This window comes from Mixophyes fleayi, chromosome 6, assembly GCF_038048845.1.
Source record: "Mixophyes fleayi isolate aMixFle1 chromosome 6, aMixFle1.hap1, whole genome shotgun sequence".
Lineage (NCBI taxonomy): Eukaryota > Metazoa > Chordata > Amphibia > Anura > Limnodynastidae > Mixophyes > Mixophyes fleayi.
Window position 1 is genome coordinate 224,766,053 of NC_134407.1, and position 18,693 is coordinate 224,784,745.

General features: G+C 38.0%; 2 protein-coding genes across 5 annotated transcripts in view; one reads left to right on the forward strand and one right to left on the reverse strand.

The window, feature by feature from the left end:
• The window catches only part of LOC142160092 (uncharacterized), a 270,628-nt gene that overhangs the window by 18,836 nt on the left and 233,099 nt on the right, over window positions 1-18,693 (forward strand). The gene's annotated exons all lie outside the window — the stretch shown is intronic.
• Window positions 1-18,693, reverse strand: part of LOC142160093 (uncharacterized) — a 19,162-nt gene continuing 469 nt past the window's right edge. Inside the window, exons 2-6 of one of the 4 annotated variants that reach the window (XM_075215032.1) lie at window positions 10,875-11,022; window positions 10,190-10,384; window positions 8,922-8,988; window positions 8,322-8,363; window positions 1-2,836 (exon numbers count right to left, since the gene is read on the reverse strand). In XM_075215032.1, coding sequence (XP_075071133.1) covers window positions 636-2,795 — 2,160 coding nt within the window. In that variant the 5' untranslated portion in view covers window positions 2,796-2,836; window positions 8,322-8,363; window positions 8,922-8,988; window positions 10,190-10,384; window positions 10,875-11,022 and the 3' untranslated portion in view covers window positions 1-635. Of the gene's footprint in view, window positions 2,840-8,321; window positions 8,364-8,921; window positions 8,989-10,189; window positions 10,385-10,874; window positions 11,023-18,693 lie in introns of all 4 variants that reach the window. The other 3 variants (XM_075215033.1, XM_075215031.1, XM_075215030.1) reach the window with 3 other exon arrangements.

Sequence of the window (18,693 nt, forward strand, 5' to 3'; positions counted from 1 at the left end):
TATACTCACATTGCTCTTAAATGAGAATGACATGCAAAACCAATGTGTTAAAAATACTGAAATATTTAGGAGAATCTTTTTGTTTAGACCGGAGAGTACATTTTAATTTGACTTTCTCACAATTATTAACAATCACCACTTATAAGACAGACTTTATTGGGACCTTATGCTGCTTGACCTATCATCCAACATCTCCTTCGGTATCTTCGGTAGAGTCCTCGTGGAATCCAATACACTGATCTATATGTCCACATATCAACATTGTTCTATTGTACTGTACTTTATAGATTGCCAAATGGAATAATGTTACATAACATTTATTAGACTACTGTAAGGTTACAACACACGTGCATAACACAAACTCATTTCAAGTTTTTAGTTCCTATATTGCTAGATATACTGACTAATATGAAACAGTTGTTGTAAACAGTTCTGGCATCATGAATAAAAGTTTATAAGGGATTCAGAGGTGGTTCAAGACATTTTGACTTTCTCATGACCTATAGAACGCTCGCGTTAGTGTTCCATTTGTTCAAACGAGAATCCCAAAAATCAATTGTTTTCTCAGGTGTCTTTTGTTTAGGATATTTTCCACATCGGAGGCAATAAAATAGAATGGTTGCCTATTTACTACATTACTCACATTCGGAGTAAGAAAAGGTTCCTTCAGCTGCATGGATTCTCTGATGTCTAACCAGGTGCGATTTATAGGTGAAGTGCTTTCCACATTCAGAACAGAGAAAAGGCTTTTCCCCAGTGTGAATCCTTTTGTGGATCATGAGATACGTGTGTCGGCTGAAAGACTTCCCGCATTCTGGGCATGTAAATGGTTTCTCGCCAGTGTGAATTCTCTGATGTCTGAGAAGATCGGATTTCTTGCTGAAACACTTACCGCACTCTGAGCACGCAAATGGCCTCCCTCCCGTGTGAGTCCTGCCGTGCGCTGCAAGAGCCGTCCGCTGACTGAAACACTTCCCACATTCAGAGCACACGAACGGCTTTTCTCCGGTATGGACCCTTTGATGTATTCCGAGATATGTATGACGACTGAAGCACTTCCCACACTCTGAACAGGCAAACGGCTTCTCCCCAGTGTGAATTCTCTGATGCCGCACAAGATCAGACTTTGTGATGAAACATTTACCACACTCAGAGCACACAAAGTGTTTCTCTTCTGTGTGGATTCTTACGTGCTTTCTCAGTTCATATTTCAACACAAAACTTTTACCGCATTCGGAACAAGGGTACGGTTTCACACCCGTGTGCATTGTCATATGCTTATTGAGATCTCTTTTCTGGGCAAAACATTTCCCACATTCTGTGCAGGAAAAAGGTTTCTCACCTGTGTGGATTCTGCGATGAGAAATAAGAGTGGAGTATTGGGTGAAACATTTCCCACATTCAGAACATGAAAATGTTTTCTCTCCTGTGTGAACTCGCCGATGAATGACGAGATGTGAATGGCGGCTAAAACATTTCCCACATTCAGAGCAAACAAATGGCTTCTCTCCAGTATGAATCTTTTCATGTCGGACAACGTCAGATTTCTTGCGGAAGCATTTGCCGCATTCTGAACATGAAAACGGCTTTTCACCAGTGTGAATTCTTAAGTGTCGAACAAGCTGGGATTCCCGTGTGAAGATTTTACCACACTCTGAACAGGTAAATGCTCTCTCTGCTGTGTGAATTCTTTGATGTCTAATAAGATGCGAGTCCCGACTAAAACATTTTCCACATTCGGAACAGGTAAACGGCTTCTCCCCTGTGTGAATTTTCTCATGTCTAATAACATCTGATTTTTTACTAAAACATTTTCCACACTCGTAGCATAAAAAGGGCTTCTCTCCTGTGTGAATTCTCCCATGTCTGGCTAGGTCTGATTTACTGGTAAAACTTTTCCCACACACAGAGCAGGAAAACTGTTTTCCCCGTGAGTGGACGCGCTTGTGTCTAGCCAGTTCAAGAGGCGTATCAAAAGACTTTCCACACTCAGGGCATGGATACTCTCTAATGTAGGGGTATGTGAATTCAGTATCTATATGTTCAGGGGGGATATAAAAGTCAGTGTCTGTGAGGTTGTCTTCATCACATGACATCGATTCCTCCTTAATGATAACGGGGATATAGTCTGTGGGGGTATGTATTTCACCATCTGTGAGATTTTCTTCTTCATATGAATCAGATTCCTCCTTAATGTAAGTAGATGTGTATGGTGTCTGCTTATGTCCTGCATAAGGAATATCGTCAAATGCAGCCATTTCCGCATTTTTGTGTGTTGTATATTGTGTGTTATCTTTGGGTGTATAAATGTCAGTATCTGAGAGGTTCCCTTCTTCACATGAGACTGATTCCTCCTTAATACAAGTAGTTGTATATTGTATATGATCTGTAGGTTTATAAATGTCTGTGATATTTCCTCCATCACATGAGTTTGAGTCCTCATTAATATGAGGGGGTGGATATCTTACATGATCGGTGGGTGTATAAATATCAGTGTCTGTGAGGTTTCCTTTTTCGCATGACTCTGAATGCTCATCAACATTAGCAGCTCTATGCTGTATGTGTTCTTTTGTTATACAAATTTTAGTGTCTGTTGTATGGAATTCTTCACCCGAAACCCATTCCTCCTTAATATGAGTAGGTGTGTGTAGTGTGGGTGAGGGAGAAGTGTTGTTCTCTTTGAGATTTCTATTTTTGTGCAAAACAGATTCTGTGATTAGAGTTTTGCCAGATCTTCTCCGATTCAATTTAATAACACTTGTTTCTGTGTTTGTATCGTCCTCCGAAGTAATCATTTTGTTAAATTTTCCAATTGAATTTCTCTCTGGAGTCCAATCTGCTAAAAAAACAAACAAACGTTGCATTTAGAATGTTTCATTTTACAAACAAAACATGACAAATACAAGAGATTGAAGTAGTAAGAAGAGAAGGTCGATGCTGGGACAAATCATTGCCTACATTTAGAATTGGTTGACACTGCAGAAAATTTCTCTCAATGTGGTATCATTAACGATTCTACCAACAACTGTCCCGATCAGCAGCCGAGTCATGTGCACAGACTATACACGTTTTACAAGATTTACCTTCAGATCTGTGCTCCCCACCTGTCATAACCATGAGTGTAAGATTGTAACTCTAAAGAGATCCTGATCGTGAGTTTGTACAAACTGCAAAATGGGAACGACATTGTTCCATCGTTGAACGAGATATTTAGTTTGGTTTAAAAATCAAATGAAACAATATGATGTGCTTTAGAACTATAAGCATTAATCATTGGAGTGTACACACTAATGCAATATCAGGCCGAATGGTCATTTATCATGTGATTGCCCAGATAATCGGCTGAAAACCCTGTAGTGTGTACCCAGACTTGCTGTAGGTGACAGAAAAGTATCAGTTTTTTGACATATAATAGAAAAAGAACAAGAATAAAAGTCTTAAGTAAAAAAAACAGACCCTCCAAGGTCAAATAAGGTAAAATATGGAATCAAAGCTGCAAATCAAGGAAAAATAGAAATAATATGCGTTCTGTTACAGGATCGTGGAAGGAAACTATTTTTTAGCTTTCATACTAAATTACTTGTAAGACCTGTTCCACTGTCTGGAATCTAAGGAATGTTGTAAGTAATTTTGGTAGAGCAAAATTAAAACGATTTGCTCTGTGTCTCTCTATATCACATGATCATCTCTTCCAACACGTCTCTGAGTGTTACATTAATGAAGTTGGAACAACAGTATAGTTTGACTACTTACTATTGTACCCATCGGTTGCCGTTTATCGATTACCATATGTCCCTTTCGTGTTGGTGATGATGGATAGCTTCATATACCTATGGAACTTATTGTATGACATGGGATATCATACCCACTAAGAAGATACACTCGCTGCGGACTCTCGTGTCTAGCAAATATATAGGACACTATCAAACTAATCATATGCATATGTTTTGATAAATTTTAACTAATTAGGTTCCTCCGAAAACCACATTTACTAACTATCAATATTATACCACAGTATTACGGAGAACAACTACGAAGAGCAATCCACCAATAGAGTGATCCGCAATGGTATCAACACTGAGCGCAATAGGCTATTTCTATTGTCAATCAAACCCACGAGGGAGGTTACATAGAAATACTTATAAACATCACGGGGGAACTCCCGTAATTGGTCCGTCCAGTCCTGACCGCACCAATAACCTAGACTCTCCCCTATTACCAATAAAATGATTTGCTTCGGATTGACATTGGACGTAACAGGCCAATCGGACTGTCAATCAAATCTTAAAGGGGGATCTGAGTAGAGATTTGTACACCCACGATGGGAAAACTCCTATGATTGGTCCGTCTGGTCCTAACCACACCCACCTAAACGAGTATTTAAGAGCTGTCAATTCCTTGAATCAGTTTGCCTTGAAAAAGCCACGGAGCGAAACGTGCGTTGGCGTTTTGTCTCACCAATCCTCCATATGATTAATTCTCCTCAAGAATCGCTCCCCAGTTTCTATTAGGTAGGGAACTTTCACAAAATCCCGTGATTCTTGTTAATTTCTGATGCCTCTGCTGCCACTCTTTATAACTATTTGCAGCTTAAAGAGTATTGATGGGGTTTTTATGGATCGTATTGAAACCATTCAAGGACATAGTAATATTGTCTGTTAGCTCCTCAGGAGGTTTCATTCTACAACACCTGTCACGCTGCTTTGTGTATTATCTCTAACGGACATTATACATCAGGGTTATTAACCCCTCTTGCTATATTCTAATCCATCAATAGCACCTTAACTGATAGTGGCTGCATGCAACAGAGGATTTCATCATTAGGAGTATAATAGATTTAGCATTTAGTGCTATTTAAGCTCATTTATCAACATGAGGATATAGGTGGGACTTTTGCAATTATTTGCATTTTAATCACCTATCACATATCCTTTTATCCTATTTTTCTTTTAAATTATTTCTCGCTCATTATCTTTCCTTTTAAATAGTCTCAATAAAAGTTACATTTTATCGCGAGCACCCAAGGAGTGCCTCTAGTTACACTGTCTTTTCTCCCCTTTTCCCTTTCCTATATATCAATCAATTTATTACAGTGTTGGGCGCACCCCCTGATTGGAGTTTCTGATTGGAGTTTCTCCTCCATCGGGATCATAAGTGATTATTATATTAAGTGTTCACAGCATCTTACCTAGTGCGGTTCCTCTACCCGAAATCTTTTAAATAGCAATTTGTATAACTCAAAAGTTGAGTTCTCATCAGAGCGTTGTGTTTTGGAAAGAAGATATTTCTTGCCTGGATAGCCTAATGTTGACCACTCCTTTTGCGACTTGTTTGGGAACACTTGGCAAGTCTATGAGGTTTGTTGTTGCTTCGCTTGGATTTTGATTTTTCTTTTCAAAAATATGTTGTGTTGATGGTCCAGAGGTCCAAGGGAGTGTTGCCGAAGATCGACTTCCTTAAGATAGCGAATTTATATAATTCAGAGGTAGCGTTTCATTTTTAGATTCTGTTTATTGGTATGTTAAGATATGGCGGCTATACCAGCTTGAAAGTCAGATATTGCTTTTGTAAATTTTAAAATCTCTTGTAGAAGATCTCTCAGGTCTCTTCAACCCGGCCTCCATCTCTGTCTCCATCCACCAGTGAGGTTTGGGCTGTGGAGTTGCATCCTCTTAGTCTGAGAGTTGGAAGGATGGTTTATTTATAAAGTACTCTTTAATCCAATGTATGCAGAGTGTAGGTACCATTTCGAGCATTGTACAGGCCTTATCTTTTCTCCATTAACGCACTCATGGGATGTCTTCTGTCATTTACTATATGACAGACATGGAGATTTTAAATGAGACCAGTATAGTCCCATGAAGTAACTACGACCCTCACCCTAATAAGGTTTTGTTAACAATCCATTAGCTCCAACACAAGCCCTAAGATTATGTTGTAGCAGTAGCAATTTAATCTAAAGAGGGGGAGCCTTGTGACTAGGTATCAGCACTGCAAAATAGATCACTGATAAGCTCAGAAGAGTTGCACTTTGAATATTGAATATTAAAGAGGAGAGATTCCTTCTGGCGTGCGTGCTTGTAGCAGAGTTAATCTATTTGTCAGTACGTCAGTGGCATTTTAACCACAGGCTGCCGGGCTATAGATTCAAGTACCAGAGGTTTGATGGGCCAAAACTCGTATTTTCAATGAAATAATTGTGTCACACAAAATTATCCGCCTAACAGTGTAATCTACATGTAGGGTAAGGATACATTTAATAAAAGGTATGGATGACGATGTACCCACCGATTTTATCAGTGTTACTTTTTAAATATTAGCCTCTGAAAAGCCTCCCCGGCATTTATTAGCTGAACATTGTTTAAACCACTAAACAAAACAATACAGTTTTAACATATCCATGATCTATCACACAAAACTGTTTGGGCTAACACTCTAAAACTACTCAGACTGATATTGAGACAATATGGATTATTTGACATAATTACAGTAACATTTTGAATGCAGTTGGCACATCATTTTACTCATACAACATGCAATGCTTTTGGCTAGTCGACATACGCTTGCACAATCGTGTTCACTGATCAGCCCACCTACATAACATGTTAGCTGCTCCTGCCATATTCAGTCTATGCACTCTGTCACTACTTGCCTTGGAATTAGCCGGGTAGGTTATCATTAAAGAACACTTGACAGAAATCATCTGAGAGGATATATACGTGACTGGCCCACTATACAAAGTGGGTTGTGTTTCCTCCATATTGCTTTTCAGTTGTGAGCTCTCATCATCTCCATCTCACCTTGTGTAGTGTGGTCAATTCATTTCCTGAAATATTTCTTATTTATTGTGCTTTCTGTTTGGATCTTTGAAAGAGCAATATATCAATTATTCTTTTGATTCTGCCTATAACTTATTTTATGCAGTTTTTTATGCACAACTATGAATCATTAGTTGTCTCAAATTTAAAGACATAAAATATATTTAACTTATACAAAGTCCGATGTAGTTATAGGGACATGAAACATTGATACAGGTTTCGTTTTTTTTAACATGTGGGCCTGTATCTCTGCTTGTTTGACATATGCATTAAAAAATGGTTTAATTCATTTATAAGGAATGAAAGTACATAATTATAATTCTTAGTATGTACAAGGACATTTGTTTATGATGCTTTTAGTCTTGTTTGGTCATTCCCTGCGCTACATGTATCAAGAATGTGCTGATCAAAACTAAATTCTAGGGAAGAACAACGTGTGCTCATATTACCATGCACCCGACAATGGAGGTAGCTTGATGGACGGAGTACCGTGACATACAGTTTCTACAGCACTGGACAAATCCAGGGTACTATGCTATAATGTAAGAGATGAGGGATTCATTGATGGGGCGTGGGGACACTAACATACACACACAGACAGAGAGAGAGACTAGGGTCAATTTTGATAGCAGCCAATTAACCTACCAGTATGTTTTTGGAGTGTGGGAGGAAACCAGAGCACCCGGAGGAAACCCACGCAAACACGGGGAGAACATACAAACTCCACACAGATAAGGCCATGGTCGGGAATTGAACTCATGACCCCAGTGCTGTGAGGCAGAAGTGCTAACCACTAAGCCACCGTGTTGCCCATGGCATCGATGCGGATAAAGCTAGCCTAAAGATCGACCAGAAGTTTCATGAGTCAACCACACAAGTTTTTTAGATGTGTGGATGGCAGATTATGTGTATGGTCTAAAGCCGTTTTAAATGATAACATTTCCATATCATATTAATAATAATAATACATGTTGATTTGATGTGCTTTCTCCGACATATTTTATATACTGCACCTGATAAAAAACTCCCCTGAAAATAGTCTACATAAAATCTACATAATGTTGAAATCCTATCTCGGGAAATATAATGGGTGGTTCTTTCTTTCCAAACATTTGGCCTTAACATTACATTATTGACTGATCCTTTCAGGTAAACCCCTCACCTCAGTGCCAAAAATGTCCCTGGAAGATCATATTGTACAAGTTAGGAGTAATCCTAATTTCTGCACGTGGAATGACTGTGTTTCTGTCATATACTCTGGAATCTATCACAAATAGTCTGTCGGACACCCTGAATATTTATCACATATTATACACACATCCAAAGATAAGATACCAACAGATATATAACAGATTACTGATAGACGGACTGAAGAGCGCTGATTAAATAAACAGGATCAACCCCATGATTGTAGGAAAGTCCATGTTTACTATGAAAATGACAAATATTTTACACTAACATTTTATAAATGGTCTTAAAACGTGGACACGGCGTAATACTCACCAGAATAATCTTTTTTTGTCACTCTTATGTTTCAAAGATTGTCTTTAAAGTAAAGAAATTAAGCTTTAAAAATATATATATACTTTTACTGGAAGGTTTTAAAAAAGTTAAAATGTTCCCAAAGATTTAAAAACATAAAAACAAACTTGTTTCTGTCATCATTTATAAACAAACCCTCAAAGACTTTTTGTTCATTTGCAAATCTGACGGCGATAATCATATTTTCTTAACGGTAGAAAAACACAGAGAGGAGAATTTATTTTCCAGGAGCAGAAAGTGGAAGTAAAATCCCCTCCGTATTCTCTAAATATACCCCCACTTCTACCTCCAGTGTACAGTGGATGGTGGTGGTAATCTGGAGGTACAGCGTTCATTATCTTTCATGTTATAGAGATCTCCCCATAGCACATTAATATGGAAGTGTCCCAGAGCCTTTATAACTGTAATCACTGTTATTAATAATGATCGGGATTACTGCAGGGGAATAAATAACAGAATGAGGTATTTCCTCTGTCTCTGCAGCCATGTAAATATAATGTATAAATAGATTTTCTTAAATGATGCTGGTGTTCATTATTGTAAAGATAAGAAGCCTCTCACCTAGTGATCTGCTTGGCTGATGACCGTTTAGGAAGTGATCCTTGTGTTCATGGGAAGGCTCCATATTCTAGAGAAGAGGAAAGAAAACATCAGGTGCCACAAGTAAATGACACGGCCCTTAACTCACATGACAGGGACCCATACTGGTGTTGGTGTAGCCTCATTCCCTAGGATTCTGTATATATGTGTATGTCCTTCTGTGTACAGAACTAAGACCTATGGACCAAGCAGATGCGAGCGGGGAGCATCTCTGAGGCAAGCAGACGAACATTAAGCTTGAGAAACTCTACTAAAGGCAATCTGTCCATATTACATAAAGAGTTAACCGTCTTCACTTATGGCCACCAGACTGTATGGGGATGGACACATCTGCTGACATGGGCCTGGTACAGAAAAGCTACATCTTTTGGCTCAGTCATAGGCAGGCCTGATTGGCTGGTTTAGTGCAACATCTCCCCTTTATCAGATTGGATGCCCTGCTCGCATTATCCCAGGACTGTTCCAGTTGTCCAAGTCTCCATTTAAACTCATGGTAGAGTAGAAATCTCTCTAGAATTCAAATAAATAGCACAGACAGCCCCAAGTTTATGTTGACATTGTCCAAGGACTGGAAAGAACCCTTACAGGAATTTCCAGTATATAATGAGACAGTCATCGTACGATGGACCTAGCATGTACAGAAGTTAAACCCTCTCCTCATGCCAACCAGGAGATACTAATGGTGTGTTGAGCACCAGGAGATAAACTTCAGTATGTTGCCGGGCAAGTGGGAACTATTCTGTCTACATGGTGTGAAAGAGCTCTGTAGACCCAGGAATATCTCAATAAAACCTCTATAGAACTATTGTGCCTTAGGTCTTGTCCTTGACCAATGAGCTCACCTAGAGGCATCCTATGATACATGGTACAACTCTTTACAAAGATAACGCACAACAAAACACCTCCTCACCATAGAACACATTCTAACTGTAGAAACTCCCCATGACAGTCTTTATAGTTTAGTAATCTTGTCATTGATAAACATTGTTGATGTGAGTAGAGCTGAAGTGATATGTTTTTAGAGAGCAGTAAGAGGCTTGGAGACCTTCATTATCAGGCTGTATGATGAGTACCAGAGAATTTGAATATTATGCTCTCTGGGGAATGATGTGGATGTGGGTAGCCACCATGTCAGAGTCACAGGACCCTTCCCTTTACCAGTGAGATAATACTACAGAACAACAACCTGACACACCCAATGCTACAGTCATCCCTTTCCCAGCAGTCACCTCTCCAGTCAGCAGTTGAATGATCTTATTTGCGAGTTCCAGGATCTTCTGCTTATTGAACCTCTCATGTACCAGAGAGTGTTGTGGAGACACCGTCTTGGCACTCTTTGTCCTACTCAACCCTCTTAACACACGGGAACAACTGCTGGGTTACACACACTCTTCTTCTCCAGACTTCTTCACGACAATATAATCCTATTGAGAAAACAAAAATAACTATAAAACATCCCCTTATCCCTGAGATTCTCTAAAACCGCAACAGCTTTTATGGAAGACAATTTTGATCTATTCTAAAAGACAAGTACATTTTGCAAATGGTAGAAGGAACTACTACTACAGGAGAACTACTGACCCTATCACACTAACAGGTTTTTGTTTTATCTCCCTCTGGTTCAATGCAACATAATTTGAAAAATGTAGGAAAATTTTAACTCAATGGACCTGTCTTTTTCAACCTCATTAACTATGAAAGTATGTACCAGAATTCACCACCTCTTTATCCAAGTCCCTACTGTATTATTAGAGGCAAGAATGACATCACTGTATCAACCTCTTCAGTCATGTTCCTGTTTTATTACTAGATATAAGAGTGTTGTCACTGTGATATTCCCAGAATCCCTCACTACTCCAGTCAGCCCACTGTTTTATTATTGGATATAAGAGTGACATTCCCAGAATCCCTCACCTCTCCGGTCAGCAGGCAGATGATCTCCAGGGTGAGATTTAGTATGTTATCAGTCACCTTGTTACTGTTCTTGTCCATCCTCATTTAACCGAAGTATGAATTGCTATAAATAGCAGTATCCATGGTAGATGCATTTCCTTTCACCAACCTATAAAAACAGAAAGAAATGTAAGATATAGTAAAAAGATTAAAAGGTTCTTAGATATTTCCAGTTACTGAACCAGGAGCGCTGAAGGATCTTGCCAACATTTGGTCTACCACTGAAGTCCACGCTGAGCAGACTGGAGATGAGGCTTCTGCGCTGACTAAGCATTGATTAACCTAGGACTTCTACTGGTTGGTGATGGAGATGTGAGGGCTTCATGAGGTCATACTCATCATATGGCATGTAATCAGTCACCACGGTGTATAGAATGACACCTAAACTCCATATATCCATCCATACCAATAATAATACTAACTGTTCCCAAATTACCATCTGTGACCATATGGGCATTCTCTGCCACCTAGTTTCCTTTTTGGGAGTCTTACACAGTTTATTTGGATTCTCATACATTGGTAACCGCCGCCAGTCCTACTGGTGTCACTGGACACACACAGACAGCGCACAAGTTGTAGGAGAGTATTAGCTGCCACCCGTAGGCTCCTTCACTGGCACCTGGAACTGCTTACTTCTGGGTGGTTGGTAAGGCTACTGCAGCGCCTCAATGATATGGACAGGATGGTTTCTCCTCTTACTATGGATCAGGACTGCTGGGTAGTATGCAGACCGTTGACACAGGTACCCACCCAGCTGGGGAACAGATTAGAGTGGTAGCACAGGTTACAGTAAGCAATAGGCATCAGGAAGAATCTTGAAAGCAGTGATTGTTTATTGGTCTTAAAGAGTCCTTAAAAGGACAGTGTACACACTAGCTAGAGGTACTGCTGATCAGATGGAAAACAAGTAGGAATACAAATACAGCTCTTCTTAAACACAACCTGGAACTACCAGCCTGCTCTGCGTCTCCTGGATTCATTCGAATCTAGGAAGAGTCATTGCAAGTCCTCTCCCGGCAGCCACTGACCTGCAGCTGCCAGCAGGGGGTTACCGTGCAGTGGAATTGGGGAACCTCCGGTACTCCAGTGTTCCCGAATGGCGGCATAAAACTAGCCAGCGGAGCCCCCATCCAAACTGGACCATCAGGGAAGGTAAATTTTAAATATACTGTCATTAAATAAGGCACAACTTGACTATACTTTACACATCTCTACCCCTGGCACACAGCACCGGGCGTTAACTCCTTCTTCTCCGCTGCACCAGGTATTTGCTTGTCCGGTGATATAACGATCCTTTTCTAATCTTTAAAATACGTTTAGCTAAATATAAATTTTTACATATAATTTTAAAACCTCGGAGCCTAGTGCTGCAAATTAACCTAATTGTCACAACAGAAGCAGCCAACTCCTGTTCTAGACATGGGGCATAGGAGGGGACTCGACCACACACATGTACACAGAAAGGAAAGACGGATATCACGCTCACATATATTATTTCTGTCTTTAAACACAAACACACACGACGTACATAAACCAAAGGAACTCTGCTGTTTTAGATACACAATAGCGGATTAAGGCAACACAAGGAGTTTGCTTGGTAACAGAATGGGGAAACACACTAATGGGATTCAAACTGGAAAAGCAATTCTGAGAGTGGTTTAGTATCATTCTATAACATCTTACCTAGTAAACTGCATGTAAGGATGATATGTACCATGTTTATGATCTTTAAGTTATCTTTGTGTAATACATGATAACTGAGAGGAAGCTATTGTGAAATTGATGATAGACTTTTGTTTATTTAGCGATTCACATAATGGTGGGTGATTTGATGCAGCAGTCAAGAGGTGTGTGGTGTGTGGATACTTAGGCGATATAGAAGCCGATCAAACAAAGGAGTCACATAGTTGGGACTCATCTGAGTAAAGACTGGGACTTCCTGTCTATGGCTGTAGTGGTACAAGAACAATGTTTAATAAGGTTGAGTAGAGAGACACCTCTTATTTTGGACATCTGGGATGTCACAAGTTATGAAGGTATTTCAATGTGGCAAAAATAGAGGTAAAATACGCAAAATGTGCTATACTACAATAATTAATACATTATTAATAAGATCTATGGCATTGTCTTATTATTACTCTTAGGATTACAAACACCAACTTTTATCTAATTACCATCCACACCTCTAACTATACTGACTGATATCAAATTACCACCCACACCTCTAACTACACTGACTGATCTCTAATTACCATCCACACCTCTAACTACACTGACTGTTATCTAATTACCATCCACACCTCTAGCTATACCGACTGTTATCTAATTACCATCCACACCTCTAACTATACCGACTGTTATCTAATTACCGTCCACACCTCTAACTATACCGACTGTTATCTAATTACCATCCACACCTCTAGCTATACCGACTGTTATCTAATTACCATCCACACCTCTAACTATACCGACTGTTATCTAATTACCATCCACACCTCTAGCTATACCGACTGTTATCTAATTACCATCCACACCTCTAACTATACCGACTGTTATCTAATTACCATCCACACCTCTAGCTATACCGACTGTTATCTAATTACCATCCACACCTCTAGCTATACCGACTGTTATCTAATTACCATCCACACCTCTAACTATACCGACTGTTATCTAATTACCATCCACACCTCTAACTATACCGACTGTTATCTAATTATCATCCACACCTCTAACTATACCGACTTATCTAATTACCGTCCACACCTCTAACTATACCCAATATTATCCAATTACCATCCACACCTCTAACTATACGGACTGATATCTAATTACCATCCACACCTCTAACTATACAGACTGTTATCTAATTACCATCCACACCTCTAACTATACGGACTGTTATCTAATTATCATCCACACCTCTAACTACACTGACTTATCTAATTACCATCCACACCTCTAACTATACCGACTGTTATCCAATTACCATCCACACCTCTAACTATACGGACTGTTATCTAATTATCATCCACACCTCTAACTACACTGACTTATCTAATTACCATCCACACCTCTAACTATACCGACTGTTATCTAATTACCATCCACACCTCTAACTATACGGACTGTTATCTAATTACCATCCACACCTCTAACTATACCGACTGTTATCTAATTACCATCCACACCTCTAACTATACCGACTGTTATCTAATTACCATCCACACCTCTAACTATACGGACTGTTATCTAATTATCATCCACACCTCTAGCTATACCGACTGTTATCTAATTATCATCCACACCTCTAGCTATACCGACTGTTATCTAATTACCATCCACACCTCTAACTATACGGACTGTTATCTAATTACCATCCACACCTCTAGCTATACGGACTGTTATCTAATTACCATCCACACCTCTAACTATACCGACTGTTATCTAATTATCATCCACACCTCTAACTATACCGACTTATCTAATTACCATCCACACCTCTAACTATACCGACTGTTATCTAATTACCATCCACACCTCTAACTATACGGACTGTTATCTAATTACCATCCACACCTCTAACTATACCGACTTATCTAATTACCATCCACACCTCTAACTATACCGACTGTTATCCAATTACCGTCCACACCTCTAACTATACCGACTGTTATCTAATTACCATCCACACCTCTAACTATACCGACTGTTATCTAATTACCATCCACACCTCTAACTATACCGACTGTTATCTAATTATCATCCACACCTCTAACTATACCGACTGTTATCTAATTATCATCCACACCTCTAACTATACCGACTGTTATCTAATTACCATCCACACCTCTAACTATACCGACTGTTATCTAATTACCATCCACACCTCTAACTATACCGACTGTTATCTAATTACCATCCACACCTCTAACTATACCGACTGTTATCTAATTACCATCCACACCTCTAACTATACCGACTGTTATCTAATTACCATCTACACCTCTAACTATACCGACTGTTATCTAATTATCATCCACACCTCTAACTATACCGACTGTTATCTAATTACCATCCACACCTCTAACTATACCGACTGTTATCTAATTACCGTCCACACCTCTAACTATACCGACTTATCTAATTACCGTCCACACCTCTAACTATACCGACTGTTATCTAATTACCATCCACACCTCTAACTATACCGACTGTTATCTAATTACCATCCACACCTCTAACTATACCGACTGTTATCTAATTACCATCCACACCTCTAACTATACCGACTGTTATCTAATTACCATCCACACCTCTAACTATACCGACTGTTATCTAATTACCATCCACACCTCTAACTATACCGACTGTTATCTAATTACCATCCACACCTCTAACTATACCGACTGTTATCTAATTACCATCCACACCTCTAACTATACCGACTTATCTAATTACCATCCACACCTCTAACTATACCGACTGTTATCTAATTATCATCCACACCTCTAACTATACCGACTTATCTAATTACCATCCACACCTCTAACTATACGGACTGTTATCTAATTACCATCCACACCTCTAACTATACCGACTGTTATCTAATTATCATCCACACCTCTAACTATACCGACTGTTATCCAATTACCGTCCACACCTCTAACTATACCGACTGTTATCTAATTACCATCCACACCTCTAACTATACAGACTTATTTAATTACCATCCACACCTCTAACTATACCGACTGTTATCTAATTACCATCCACACCTCTAACTATACCGACTGTATCTAATTACCATCCACACCTCTAACTATACCGACTTATCTAATTACCATCCACACCTCTAACTATACCGACTGTTATCTAATTACCATCCACACCTCTAACTATACCGACTGTTATCTAATTACCATCCACACCTCTAACTATACCGACTGTTATCTAATTACCATCCACACCTCTAACTATACCGACTGTTATCTAATTACCATCCACACCTCTAACTATACCGAATGTTATCTATTTACCATCCACACCTCTTGTAAGGACTACTTATGAGCAATAAACACCATACAAGATCCTACACAACGCATATTACCTGCTGTAACCCTGTGCTACACATAAGAGCCAACACTTTAATCCATTCCCAAGGCTGTTGCGTGATGAAGCCAGCACGCTATGTCAACCTACTGCCTGCAGCCTGCAACCCTGCAGTAATGATCCAAAGTAAGTAGTCAGGAGGTACCAGCCACAGGGCACCAGTAAAGAGGTGCTGCAGCGGCTGCGTACACCTCCGTGAAGTGATTCCAGGTGCCAGTGGAGGAGGCTGGTGGTGGCAGCGACTACTCTCCTACAACCAGTGCGCAGTTGGCACTTACAGTCAGTGAGTTTCGGGAGGCCGAGAAACACCAAGGAATGGCTAACAGGAGGCAGGTTACTGACGGTGAAAGGGCACCAAGAAACCGATGACCGAAAGACAGGAGGCAGAGTAGGGAAATTCTGTCTCATACAGTAATAGTAATAATAATAATTAAAATAATACAGGAGTTATAAGAATACAGTAATAATTATTACACAATAGTATTAATAATACAATAACAATTTTCCCACAAAATATACTTATGATAATAAAATAATACAGAAGTAACAATATAATGTGACTAGTGTCAATAATACAATAGTGATAGCAATGTAATACACCAGTAATAATATAATAACATGTAGAGCATCTACTGATAATTATTTAATGCAGTAGTAATAATATAATATGTAAGGTGAATCATGTGAATGATATACTAGCAATAATAATAATACTACTACAGGAGTAATAATATATGACATAAGTCATTTATAACATATAAAGAGGGATGTGATCATAAAAAACCAGTGTAACAAAAGAGTATAAATTATCTAATATGACATGTAGATAATTCAATCTAACATAACATGATATGGTAGGGAGAGACATTACTGTAAATAAATGAGCTCACTGATAACATATAATAACAGGATATATAATATAATGTAATGTGATATATATAATAATATAACATGAATATGGAGGCAAAGCTCACTGATAACATATAATAACAGGATATATAATGTAATGTGATATATATAATAATATAACATGAATATGGAGGCAGAGCTCACTGATAACATATAATAACAGGATATACAATGTAATGTGATATATATAATAATATAACATGAATATGGGGGCAGAGCTCACTGATAACATATAATAACAGGATATACAATGTAATGTGATATATATAATAATATAACATGAATATGGAGGCAGAGCTCACTGATAACATATAATAACAGGATATACAATGTAATGTGATATATATAATAATATAACATGAATATGGAGGCAGAGCTCACTGATAACATATAATAACAGGATATACAATGTAATGTGATATATATATAATAATATAACATGAATATGGAGGCAGAGCTCACTGATAACATATAATAACAGGATATACAATGTAATGTGATATATATAATAATATAACATGAATATGGAGGCAGAGCTCACTGATAACATATAATAACAGGATATATAATGTAATGTGATATATATAATAATATAACATGAATATGGGGGCAGAGCTCACTGATAACATATAATAACAGGATATACAATGTAATGTGATATATATAATAATATAACATGAATATGGAGGCAGAGCTCACTGATAACATATAATAACAGGATATACAATGTAATGTGATATATATATAATAATATAACATGAATATGGAGGCAGAGCTCACTGATACATATAATAACAGGATATACAATGTAATGTGATATATAGAATAATATATCATGAATATGGAGGCAGAGCTCACTGATAACATATAATAACAGGATATACAATGTAATGTGATATATATAATAATATAACATGAATATGGAGGCAGAGCTCACTGATAACATATAATAACAGGATATACAATGTAATGTGATATATATAATAATATAACATGAATATGGAGGCAGAGCTCACTGATAACATATAATAACAGGATATACAATGTAATGTGATATATATAATAATATAACATGAATATGGGGACAGAGCTCACTGATAACATATAATAACAGGATATACAATGTAATGTGATATATATATAATAATATAACATGAATATGGAGGCAGAGCTCACTGATAACATATAATAACAGGATATACAATGTAATGTGATATATATATAATAATATAACATGAATATGGAGGCAGAGCTCACTGATAACATATAATAACAGGATATACAATGTAATGTGATATATATAATAATATAACATGAATATGGAGGCAGAGCTCACTGATAACATATAATAACAGGATATATAATGTAATGTGATATATATAATAATATAACATGAATATGGGGGCAGAGCTCACTGATAACATATAATAACAGGATATACAATGTAATGTGATATATATAATAATATAACATGAATATGGAGGCAGAGCTCACTGATAACATATAATAACAGGATATACAATGTAATGTGATATATATATAATAATATAACATGAATATGGAGGCAGAGCTCACTGATACATATAATAACAGGATATACAATGTAATGTGATATATAGAATAATATATCATGAATATGGAGGCAGAGCTCACTGATAACATATAATAACAGGATATACAATGTAATGTGATATATATAATAATATAACATGAATATGGAGGCAGAGCTCACTGATAACATATAATAACAGGATATACA